The sequence below is a fragment of the Rhinoraja longicauda genome, chromosome 4 (genome assembly GCF_053455715.1).
Source record: "Rhinoraja longicauda isolate Sanriku21f chromosome 4, sRhiLon1.1, whole genome shotgun sequence".
NCBI classification, from domain to species: domain Eukaryota; kingdom Metazoa; phylum Chordata; class Chondrichthyes; order Rajiformes; family Arhynchobatidae; genus Rhinoraja; species Rhinoraja longicauda.
Window position 1 is genome coordinate 16,775,224 of NC_135956.1, and position 12,733 is coordinate 16,787,956.

Sequence of the window (12,733 nt, forward strand, 5' to 3'; positions counted from 1 at the left end):
TGTTTGGTGAAATATACAAAGATCTTCATTGACAAACAATTTGCGAGAGGTGCTCAAGAAAAACAGAGTGGATGGCCAAAATTTTGATCATTGAGTTGGGCTTTGGAGAGCAATTTTGGGAAATAAAATGATCCCTCTAATTTCTTCCAGTTGAAGGAGATGTTTCCTGGTTTCCGCCTCGCGCTCCCTCCCAAACGTTGGTTCAAGGATAATTACGACCCCAACTTTCTGGAGGAACGTCAGCTCGGACTCCAGGCATTTCTGCAAAATCTTGTAGCTCACAAAGATATCGCTAACAGGTATGTGAAAACCTTTTGTGCAAGTATACTTGTGGTGCAGGTATAACCGCCGTACAGACAGCACCCGTGGTCGGGATCGAACCCGGGTCTCTGCCGTTTTGATTTAACTGAGACATTAGTGGCACAAACCCTGTTCCCCTTTGTGCATAATTCAACTCCAGAGTGCCTCAGTTTTACCCATGCTTAACATTTTTAATCTGTTCCGTTTTTCATTTGCATTGTTAATTGATTCAAAGAATCATCATGAATTGCATGTGAAATCTGAAACCATGTTCGACAGGTAATTCCATAAAGTTTGCACTGCTGCATTTCAATGTGTGTCCAGAGCAAATTAGAGATGGAAACATGTAAATGATAAACAAGTAGAGAATGTAAGAAAATAACTGCAGATGCTGGTACAAATCGAAGGTGTTTATTTCACATAATGCTGGAGTAACTCAGCAGGTCAGGCAGCATCTCAGGAGAGAAGGAATGGGTGACGTTTCGGGTCGAGACCCTTCTTCAGACTTCAGTCACCCATTCCTTCTCTCCTGAGATGCTGACTGACCTGCTGAGTTTACTCCAGCATTTTGTGAAATAAACAAGTAGAGAATGATCAGCTGGGCCAGGATAACTAAATTTGTTCACCTACAACCGACAAATAAAAAGCATGAAAAACACACGCTGTTGCTTGGTTATGGCACGTGCTGAATTTTTAAAAATAACTTTCAAGCTGGGACGAGTTGGGAATAACTTGGGACGAGTTTTCCAAGCTGCTGGTTACTTGGCCTGGATAGAGTGAATATGGAGAGGATGTTTCCACTAGTGGGAGAGTCTAGGACCAGAGGTCACAGCCTCTGAATAAAAGGACGTTCCTTTAGGCATGAGGTGAGGAGGAATTTCTTTAGTCAGAGGGTGGTGAATCTGGGATTCATTGCCACAGAAGGCTGTGGAGGCCAACTCAATGGATATTTTTAAGGCAGAGATAGATAGATTCTTGATTAGTACGTGTCGGGTTATGGGGATAAGGCAGGAGAATGGGATTAGGAGGGAGATAGATCAACCATGAGTGAATGGCTTGATGGGCCGAATGGCCTAATTCTGCTCCGATCATTTATGACCTTATGATTAGAAAATGTTGATCAGTGTAGTGCCTGATCACTGCTCTCTTCTGACAACTATAACATCTCTTGACAATCCCCACCCCTCGGGTTATGTGGATCAACCAGTAAAGAAGGGCAGGGGGTATGAGGAGAAGGCAGGAACGGGGTACTGATTGAGAATGATCAGCCATGATCACAGTGAATGGCGGTGCTGGCTCGAATGGCCTACTCCTGCACCTATTGTCTATTGAGTGGTGGCACAGTGGCGTAGCAGTAGAGTTGCTGCCTTACAGTGCCAGAGACCCAGGTTTGATCCTGACTATGGGTGTTGTCTGTATGGAGTTTGTACGTTCTCCCTGTGACCGCGTGGGTTTCCTCCCACATTCCAAAGACACGTGGGTTTGTAGGTTAATTGGCTTTGATAGACCCATTTGGTACTTGGCCAAGCCTTTGCACTGACAATGTTCTTGTGAACTGCTGGTGTACAATAGACTTTCTATGTTAAAGGAAATCCACGCACAAGAAACGTTACACTGAAGTTTGGGTTGCACACAACTCTCGGATTGTAAGCTCGAGGATTTTGCCCCTTTATCAGTGGAGCAGTATACTTGTGTATTTTTGTGTAGGAAGGAACTGCAGATGCTGCCATACACCGAAGATAGACACAAAAGGCTGGAGTAATTCAGCGGGTCAGGCAGCATCTCTGGAGAAGAGGAATGGGTGACGTTTCGGGACTGAGGAAGGGTCGCGACCCGAAACGTTGCCTGTTCTTTTTCTCCAGAGATGCTGCCCGATCTGCTGAGTTATTCCAGCACGATGTATATTTCTGACTTGGGGGGTGACTTGTAGCCGTATCCTGCCCTCCGCTTGGAATATTTGACCTGCCAGGCTTGAGGTGCTTTCAAAGAATTAGCGTCAATTACTATGGAACCTGCATCCTGTACATTTCTGCAATAAAATTCACATTTTTGATTATTTGTTTGTCTTTTCAGCACTTCGGTGAGACAGTTTTTATGTCTGGATGAGCCGCCGGGTCCCTTTGACAGTCTAGAAGAGAGCAGGGTGAGTTGTGTTTTAATTATCTGGGTGTGTGTGCGTGGTTTTCCTGCAGCAGTGGCCTTATTCTTCTACACGTTGAGGAATGTAGGCGTGGGTGGGGTTGATAACAATGGGTTCTAATTTAACCATGCACAGGGCTACATGAGTCATAGGCGTTGCCAGGTTTTTGTAGGGAAGCAAAAGGCTGAAATGTTACTGTGAATGTTAACTCGAGCTTGTATTGTCACTCCATCTCGGTACCCACTCACAGTTAAACGAGCTAAGGTGAGTTTTAGTCAGACAAGCTAAAATCAAAACTAAAAACAGTTGCAGCAGGGCGGGACTTTTAATAGAGGCCAGCCTGTTTATGAAGCCCCACAGTTTACCGGCTGACGTGTTTTTTTAATTTAGTTTTTGGGGATATGGCTTGGCCCACCAAGTCCGCGCCGACCAGCGATCCCCGCACACGAGCACTATCCTACACATACTAAGGATAATTTATTATTTTACCAAAGCTAATTATCCTACAAATCTTTGTAGAGTGTGGGAGGAAATCGGAGCGCCCGGAGAAAACCCACGCAGGTCACGGGGAGAACGTGCAAACTCTGTACAGACAGCGCCCGTAGTCAGGATCGAACCCGGGTCCCTGGCACTAAGGCAGCCACTCTACCACTGCGCCGCCCTGGTGGACAGTCTGAAGGCTGTAAAACTGTAAACAACCTTGGGTGACAGTTCCTTAGCGGGTGTATAAAAGGAAGGTAGATGCAAGCGGAACGGCCGGGAGGAGGTAAGTGCGGTGTGGAGAGTACGTGTGAGACTTTGGCTTGAGAGGCTTCGGCGTAGAGGGTGCCGGTGGGATAAGGGGTGATCTTTCTTCGTAAACTTTCCTTGGCACAGTAAAGGAGGCGGTTAGGGCAGTGGTCTGCTCCTGCTGCAGGATAGGGTGAGTCGGGGTGACCACGTGTCCCCAAGGCCTACACCCGTGTGAGGCGTGTCCACGTGCGGCTCCAGAGAGTCTGCATCATGGAGCTGGAGCAGCAGCTGGATGCCCTCTGGATCATCTGGGAGGCTGAGGAGGTCATAGATAAAGAGTTACTGTGAGATAGTCGTTCCTGGGGTAGGGGCAGAAAATGGATGGGTGACCACCAGGAGGAGCAGTAGTCACATAGTATTGGGAGCCCCCTGTGGCCATTCCCCTTGACAAAAGGTATGCCTCTTTGGATACTGTTGGGGTGGGGGGTGTCCGGTCAGAAGAATGCAGCAGTGGTGTCATGGAGCATGGAAACAGGCCCTTTGGTCCAACTGGTATTGATCGCTTTTTGTTTACAATTCAATTTTGTACTTGTGTGGCTATCTGGTTTCCTTTCCGTATATGGGAAAGAGGGAAGTTAAAACCAATTATCAGGACGGCACAGTGGCGTGGCGGTAAAGCTACTGCCTTACAGCGCCAGAGACCCGGTTCGATCCTGACTACGGGTGCTGTCTGTATGGAGTTTGTACGGTCTCCCTGTGACCTGGGTGGGTTTTCTGCGAGATCTTCGGTTTCCTCCCATACTCCAAAGACCTACTGGTTTGTAGGTTAATTGGCTTGGTGTAAATGTGTGTAGGGTGGTGTTAGTGTGGACTTGGTGGGCCAAGGCCCTGTGTCCCCACTATCTCTAAACTAGCCCAAACTAAACTCGAGGGGTTGAAGAACGACTTCAAAATGATTTATAATTTGGCACTTCCTATCGCAGCACCAATGTCCAGACTGGAAATTACAATGTACCTGTGCTCTGAGAGAGTGTACATAATCTGATTACGTTGAATTTGAGAGACCCCGAGTCCTATCTGATTTGTAACAATTCTCTATTTCCAAAAGCATTCCCTTTAATTCCCTCGTCCATTAAAGTGTATGCACTGTTCTCCAGCCAAACATATGAAAGAAATCTGTGCTCCTTCGACCATGTGGTAATGTTGGCACTAATCCTCTGCTCCTTGCTTTGCAGTATAGAGTGCACATAAAATCTTCAAAGCATTTCTGTTACACAAATCCACGCTGACATTCCAGTCCAGCTCTGCGGAAGTGGGTGTACTGTCTGGGCTGGTCTTTCCAATGAAACATTAAACAAAGGTCCTGCTTGTACTCTTGAGTGGCGGTGAAAGATCCCATGACATGATACAGTTATTTTCCCCCATGTTCTGGCCAATGTTTATTCCTTAATCAGCATCAACAGAAACTGATCAGGTCTCTAGTCAACTGATTAGAGTCTGAATAAGGGTCCCAACCTGAAACGTCATCCATCCATGTTCTCCAGGAATGCAGCCTGACCTGCTGAATTACTCCGGCACTTGGTGTCTTTTTTTTGGAAACCAGCAACTGCGGTTCCTTGTTTCCAGGACCGCCACTGATTTTCTGACGCCCTTGGTTCCAGAATCGTTCTGGATGATCTGTTTTGCCGGACCAACAGAGGTCACGGTCTCCGGGAGGAGTGGAACGGTCTGCGGAGGCCGAGATCTGTGCCACGGAAGTTTCCTATGAGGACTGATCCGCCAGCCCCAACCGGTGCTGAGTTCTAGAGCCCTGGCCGCAGGCGGCAAATTTGACCTGCCGCGGAAGTCCCAGTGAGGTGGGAATCGGCTGCCTCACCCGGCCTAGGCACCACATTTTCCGAGGGACTTGCGGTCGGAATTTCAAGTGCGCGCTCATAATTTTGTCTGGATTAAAGGAGGTCAGTTGCAAGAAAATCTGTGGTGGCCGTGTACTTATTACTGTTTTCAGGAGCTATGAGCACAGTGGCAGTCTAAAGAAGAGTCCTTTCACTTAAGAAGCCATATTTATGATTTCAAAAAGTACTCTTTAAAATTCGAAACCAAGTTCCAGTAATAATCAACATTTCATTAAGAATTTTGTTTGCATTGTGTCAGTGTTCCATTGTATGCACAGACATGATCTTTCAGAGTTTTATGCATCGATGAAAACCTGACATTATAGAAAATATTCACTGTTCAGGCATTTTGTAAGTGTAGCAAACCTAATTTTGTTTGGTGTACAAGGAATGCAGGTATTGATCATGAAGGGTGGAAACTGGCAGATGATACTAGTTTACCCAAAGAAGCCAAGCGCTGGAGTAACTAAGTGGGTCACACAGCATCTCTGGGGAACATGGGTAGGTGACGTTTCGTGTCAAGACCCTTCTTCAAAGATGCTGCCTGACCCGTTGAATTACTCCAGCACTCCAGTAATTTTTTTGTAAGGTGGCATCTGCAGTTCCTCGTTTCTACATACTACTACGCAAACTGTTTTCAGTGTTTGGTGGTTGCTGCTTCATGCTTTTATTGAATTATAACCTCACTTCAAAACTCTGGTTATAATTAAGGGCTTCTCGTGGGTGTAACAAATGTAACATGCAACCGGACTCAGAATTATTCTCACAATTTGTTAACAGTCATATGGTTGCAGATTGAGACTGTGTAATTGATGGTTTCAATATAGGAAAGTTAACTACAGTAAAGTTAAAACATCCTAAACACTGGAATTATACCATTGTTTAATTTCAGTTTCAGTTCTCCAGATGCTAATTGTTTTCTGTTTGACATATCTTGGAATAATACTCTGCAATTATGACCAATTGAAGCAGTGTTTGATGAAAAATGTTGAGTTTTAAATCTCTGGTTGTCTTCCATAGGCATTCTGTGAAACTTTGGAAGAAACTAACTACAGACTGCTGAAGGAACTTGCTGATAAACAGAAGGAAGTAGAGGCTTTGAAGAAATTACTGGATGAAAAACATCTTCATATAGAATTTTTAGAAAGTAGAATAAGGTATTAAGGCACCCTCCAACCTCATCTACTGTATCCGCTGTTCCAGGTGTGGACTCCTGTATATCGGCGAGACCAAGCACAGGTTCGGCAATCGTATCGCTGAACACTTCCGCTCAGTCCGCCTAAACCTATCTGATCTCCCGGTTGCTCAGCACTTTAACTCCCCCTCCCATTCCCAATCTGACCTTTCTGTCCTGGGCCGCCTCCATTGTCAGAGTGAGGCCCAATGCAAATTGGAGGAACAGCACCTCGTATTTCGCTTGAGTAGCTTACACAACCCAGCGGTATGAACATTGACCTCTAACTTCCGATAGACCTTGCTTTCCTTCTTTCTCCATCCCCTCTGCCTTCCCCGTTCTCCAGTGTTACTGTCTCCGACTACATTTTATCTCTGTATCGCCCTCTCCCCTGACATCAGTCTGAAGAAGAGTCTTGACCCGAAACGTCGCCCATTCCTTCTCTCTAGAGATGCTGCCTGTCCCGCTGAGTTACTCCAGCATTTTGTGTCTACCTTCATATTAAGGCACTTGTTCAGTCTTGTGATTTTTTTAAAGTTTTATAAATGTCACAGATGGTGATTTTAATGTCTGTTTAAACAACTTGGTTATCCATTTTTTATCTGTAAGTGGTTAATTTACATAGTCGGCTTCTTACGTTTGGGATACCGGGACTGTTTGACACTTGCTCTCATCAGTTTGAGCTATGTCCAGCAATTTCAAGGTCAACTCTGAGGAAATATTGCTCCTTTTTTGGCTGCTAATAACTTCCAGTCGCTGTTTTAAAGGAAGTCTGGCCGCGTCACCACATTTTACCCTTTCTCGTGACTACATAATTACAGAAAATCTTTCAAATTCAAAATAATTCTCAAAATAACCACAGAGAATTACATGTAATGTCCATTTTGGAATCTAGTTGATTTGCTCTTAACCATCTTGCCACTAGTGTCACCTTATTCCATGAGTCAAGTTCATTGAAAAACCATCCCTTGATAATTCGGCTGGTCCTGCTTGTTCTGGCCTCTTCTTACCCTCGGCTCCCTACCAATTACTTTCAGTTTGAAGAGGGTCCTGCCCCGAAACATCAACCATCCAGTTTCTCCATAGATGCTGCCTAACTGCTGAGTTATTCCAGTACTTTATGTCTATCCTTGATAATTCTCAGTTGTTCTGGTTAGTTTGCTACATCTTTTTGTATTTTTTTTTTTTGCTTCATTGGAAAAATACAACGTGTGCAGTAAGAACCGGCAAATTGCCTTAATTAGTGTATTGAAATGCGTTTTGTGTCTTTTTATAGGGAATTGGCCTTGGAACAAGAAAATACCCGGCGACCTTCAGGCCAGGAGAGTGAATATAGTGGAGAAGTTGAGTCTTCTGCAGTAGAAGCTGACCAAGCTGTCATAGAGGATGACAGGTAGCCATTGCCCCAGATCTTTCCACTTGCGTTTTAGTTAAGAGATTTAGAAACGGGACCTTCGGCCCATCGAGTTTGCGCCGACCAGCGATTCCCCGCACATTATCCTACACACACTAGGGACAATTTACAATTGTACCAAGGCAATTAACCTACAAACCTGTACGTTTTTGGAGTGTGGGAGGAAACCCACGCAGGTCATTGGGAGAATGTACAAACTCCCAAACTACAGACAAGCACCCGTGGCCAGGATGGAACCCGGGCCTCTGGCGCTGTAAGGCAGCAGGTCTACCGCTGCGCCACCGTGCCATGCTGCCCACACCCACTTTCCTCAAAAATGAATATTTGAAAGGACTCACAGCAGTGATTCATAGGCTTAGTTGTGAGGATGAAGAGCGAGCAATCTAACCAATCAGCATGCAAACTGAGCCTATTCTCGAGTTGAGAGGTTATCTCTGATACAAGCCTTTTTAAAAAAAAAAAGTCCTTGTAGGTTTGATAGAATTGATGCTCGGAGAGGGTGATCTGCTGATTATAGTGTTACCTGCTGGTTAGAGCAAGGAGATGAATATTGTTCACTGCCTGCTTCTATCTTTAAAAAAATATGAAGAAGGGCCCCCAACCAAAACATCACCTATTCATCTTGTCCTGGGGATGCTGCCTGACCTGCTGAGTTACTCCAGTACTTTATCTTGCATTGTAATTAACTGTTCTAATAATTTGAATTCTTCAGGTACAGGTTGTCCATTTAGGAATAAGATGAAAGGTTTAGATAGATACAGTGCAGAAACAGGCCCTTCGGCCCATAAAATCCGTGCCGACCAGTGATCTCACACACTGACACTATCCTACACACTGAGGCAATTAACAATTTTACCGAAGCCAATTAGCCTACAAACCCGTATGTCTTTGGAGTGTGGGAGGAAACCAAAGCACCCAGTGCAAACCCACACAGGTCACGGGGAGGCAGCGACTCCACTGTGGCGCCTTTTTTCTTCACTTAGGTTTTTTAGGTTTATGAATCTTTGCCATTCTCTCCAAAGTGACACCTGTAGATGTTCAGGTATTCAGTTAATTCTTGGCTGAGGTTTTGGGCACAAATATTGAGTGTTTTGGGATAGGAATTGTGTAGGAAAGTTGAAGATGTCTGGATTTTTAAATATGAAAGCTGATGAGCAAAATTGGTCACTCCCGTTTGTATTCTTGGGAAATTATCTGTATTTATGTTGGTCAAGGAACTTCCTTTGGGATTCCTACCCCAAAACATAATATTTGGAGAACATGCAATAATATCCTGTTAAAAGCCAACGGGTCCAAGCTGACTGAACATTGGGATCACACCCAAGCCTTTCCCAGGTCCCCAACCTACACGTGGGTGATTGTATATCTTCCTGCTGGACATACTTTGTTTAGTTTAGAGATACAGCGCGGAAACGGGCTCTTCGGCCCACAGATTTGACTACAAATTTAAGAGATACAGCATGGAAACGAGCCCTTCGGCCCAGAGTCCGAACCGACCAGCGATCCCTGTGCGCTAGCCTACACACTAAGGACAATTTAAATTTTTTACCTGTCGAATTACCCTACAAACTTGCACATCTTTGGAATGTGGGATGAAACCGGAGCACCCGGGGGAATCCCACGTGGTCACGGGGGGAACATACAAACTCCAAGCAGACAGGATTGAACCTGGGTCTCTGGCGCTGTAAGGCATTGGTGATTATCTTGGACAGTGTATGTAAACCATGTGCAACCCCTGGTTGTCGCCTTTTGTATTTTGGAAATTTGCCGACAGAATTCACATCACTACCCATGAATTTGCGATGCAGATTAGTTTGCTCTCAAAATTGATGTAAGATCGCTGACCGGCAATCCCCACACAAGAACACTATCCTACACACTCTAGGGACAATTTACAATTTTACCAAGCCAATTAACCTACGAACCTGTACGTCTTAGCAGTTTGGGAGGAAGCCTGAACTCCCGGGGGAAACCCACGCGGTCACGGGGAGAACGTACAAGCTCCATACAGACAATACCCATAGTCGGGGTTGAACCCGGAAATCTGGTGCTGTAAGGCAGCAACTCTGCTGCCACGCCACTGTGCTGCCCTAGTGATTGGAAATACGTTTATAAAATGCCGCTTGAAGCGGATAGATGGAACATGTCCTTACACACGTAAGAGAGAACAGTCAGTGTAAGTGGAGAATGGAACATTTGTGAATTTTGGCTCGATTCATTTTAACCTTTTTTTGAACAAAAAGAGACTTGCGTTGCTGTTCTTAATTTGTCATTTATTACTGCCTGTATTTCAGTTTGGGAATGGAGTCTGATAAAGAGCAATCTGCAGCCTGCCACAACAGCTCTGTAACTGAAACTTCGTCCGTAGAAGAAGCCTAAGCTGCTGAAGAAGACATAGAACGGCATGCAAACGTTGATGCTGATGGTTAACTTTGCTGGCAATACGTTATAACAATAGCTGTAGCTGGAATACAGCATAAAGGCTTTGTCTCTGGGTTTTATTTGTGTATGTCTTTAGGATATGCCATTCTTCCATAATTAGATATCTCAGTACGTTTGCTTAATGCAACAGGTTTTATCGATCTGCTCTGCTAGGCTACCTTGTGCAATTAAGAATAGCTCAATCACTTATTCACTAATTGGGCTGTTGGTTCTACCGTGAATGCATTCTGTTTTATAACATTTCAGTTTTCAGTAAGGTACATTTCAGTGTGCATCTGGAAATATGTGCAGAAATAAGTATGTTAATTTGCATTGCAGAATATTACAAAAGCAAAGTTGTTTTTATTTGCCAGGAAAATGTTAGTGGAAGAGTTTGAATGTTCGGTATACTTCCAATGATATTGGGATTTCATCCAAGCCAAAGTGCCGGATTTCAATGGGCCTCAGTATGACCTGCATTGAAGTTGAATGTTTGAACGTCATCTAAGCAATTGGGTTGCTTCAGATAACGGGAATAAGTGCAGCAGGTGGTTTTGTTTTAGTTTTGTTCCTCTGAACCTTGCAGAATTTGTGTAGTAAGCAAATGTTGTGAAATTTGTCACATTTCCCAAACTAGCTAGGTTAATGTCAAAAGATGTTAGAATCGACAATCCCAATATATGTGGCAGTAGGTTGTTCTGACAAGGAAAGGAACCAGGTCTTGTAGTGCACTTTGTGTTTGAATGTTCTATCAAGTATTGTTGGTAGAAGACACTTTAGATATATGGTGCCTTTTAACTGTTGTTACAATCAGAGTAACTAGTTTTGCTTCATTAATGTTGGTTCATTAAGGTTGCATGTCTTGGTTATGCTAAGTGCCTTGTTTTACTGGATTTGCAGGAGCTGTAACCACATTTGTCAATTGCTCTTATTTCATTCGTTCTGCTTCAATTAATATTTGTTGCTGAGAATTTATTATTGGCTAATTACAAAGCCAGGATATAGGATATTTAGAGTACCAGAACTGCCTGTTTTTAAAAAAAAAGGAATTTCTTTTAATTTATGCTAGTAGTTTAGACTGAGTTGCAAAGCCCCTAAAGATGGACCTTTAACTGGAGAGGGGTTGTAATCTTCCACTGGAAGTCTTGGGTCATGTTTTAATTTACATTGTGTGCCAAATTTGTGAAGATTTTACTGCATGACTTAAATTACAGGCAACTATATGTCTTGTCACCACGTGAAGATCATTTGTGTGGAAACAAATAGCTTTTTGAAATGTGTATTTCAATTGAAGGATGGTTTATTTTAAAATAAAGATTTTTTTCATTTGATGTTCAGTGATCCTTGCTTTTGTTTATTTAAAATGCCATTTTCTTAAAACTAATTGCAACTTCCCTTTCTGCAAGGCATAGGCAAACAATGGGGCTTAGACTAGTGAAAGATGATCACTGGACCATTGATCATTATAATTACCTTAGTTCCCCAGCCCTGCACTACCTGCTTCTATGTAAAATAAATGCCCTGCAGTTTCCAAACTTATCGTTCCCCAGCCTGCAACTCTAACGTCACCTCCTGAACTGCTGCGGGTCTCATTACCTCTGGAGATCTGCCCTCCACTTTATTTAGCCCAGGTGGGAAATTGGTTAGCTAACAGTCGTATTGCTCACTGCCTGCTTCCATCTAAAAACATCTGAAGGGCCACAACCCAAAACATCACCTAGGGATGCTGCCTGGCCTGCTGAGTTACTCGGGCACTTTATCTTTCATTGTAATTAACTGTTCTAATAACTTAAATTAAAATTACAAAGGTGGGTGGTGAGGAATTCAAAGCAGCAGTCAGTAATCCATTGTGGATGAAGGGACCAACCCTGCCATTTTTTAATATGGCAACTGCTGGCTGTGAGGTGCATGATTTGACACCACAATTTGTAATAAATACAAGGCTTCGGCTATGTCTGCAGACAGAACAATGAGCGTTAATTCATTTCTATGGTCAGTCATCAAGTAAACTTGAACCCTGGTGGTTGCTTTTGAGAATGCACATCTGAAACCTGGTGTTTCAACAAAGTTGTTCACTTGGATCTATCTAAAAGCCTAAAGCATAGGAGTAAATAGCAGCAGTTCTACTTATTGGCTTTAATGGAAGTTACACCAGAACTGCACACACATGAGTGTCAGATAAAGAGATTCTGACACTCGTGTGTGCTGACTGGTTAGCACACAAAAGCTTTTCACTGCACCTCTAAACCTATAAGTGTTCCATTACATGGGCAGCACAGTGGCGCAGCGGTAGAGTTGCTGCCTTACAGCGTCAGAGACCCAGTTTCGATCCTGACTATGGGTGCTGTCTGTTCTCCCTGTGACCATGTGGGGTTTCTCCAGTTGCCTCCCACACTCCCTGGTTTTAAATTATAGTTTAATTTGATTTGTATTCAATCTCGCGTATTAAATAAATTCCAATTCCTCTGATACAAAAGACAATAAAGTTTGGTGTAAATTTTCTTGGTAAGCTGTAGTCAGCAATATCTTGTGTAGGAAAGAACTGCAGATGCTGGTTTAAACCAAAGGTAGACACAAAATGCTGGAGTAACTCAGCGGGCCAGACTGCATCTCTGGAGAGAAGACACAGATGCTGCCTGCCCTGTTATTCCAGCATT

General features: G+C 43.8%; 1 protein-coding gene across 2 annotated transcripts in view; it reads left to right on the forward strand.

Annotated features, from left to right (window-relative positions):
* Nucleotides 1-11,407, forward strand: part of snx16 (sorting nexin 16) — a 33,328-nt gene extending 21,921 nt beyond the window's left edge. For both annotated transcript variants that reach the window (XM_078397265.1, XM_078397266.1), the window contains exons 4-8: nucleotides 151-299; nucleotides 2,374-2,443; nucleotides 6,088-6,224; nucleotides 7,518-7,634; nucleotides 9,950-11,407. In XM_078397265.1, the coding sequence (XP_078253391.1) occupies nucleotides 151-299; nucleotides 2,374-2,443; nucleotides 6,088-6,224; nucleotides 7,518-7,634; nucleotides 9,950-10,034 (558 nt within the window). In that variant the 3' untranslated portion in view covers nucleotides 10,035-11,407. The remainder of the gene's footprint in view (nucleotides 1-150; nucleotides 300-2,373; nucleotides 2,444-6,087; nucleotides 6,225-7,517; nucleotides 7,635-9,949) is intronic.
* Nucleotides 11,408-12,733: the final 1,326 nt, after the last annotated feature.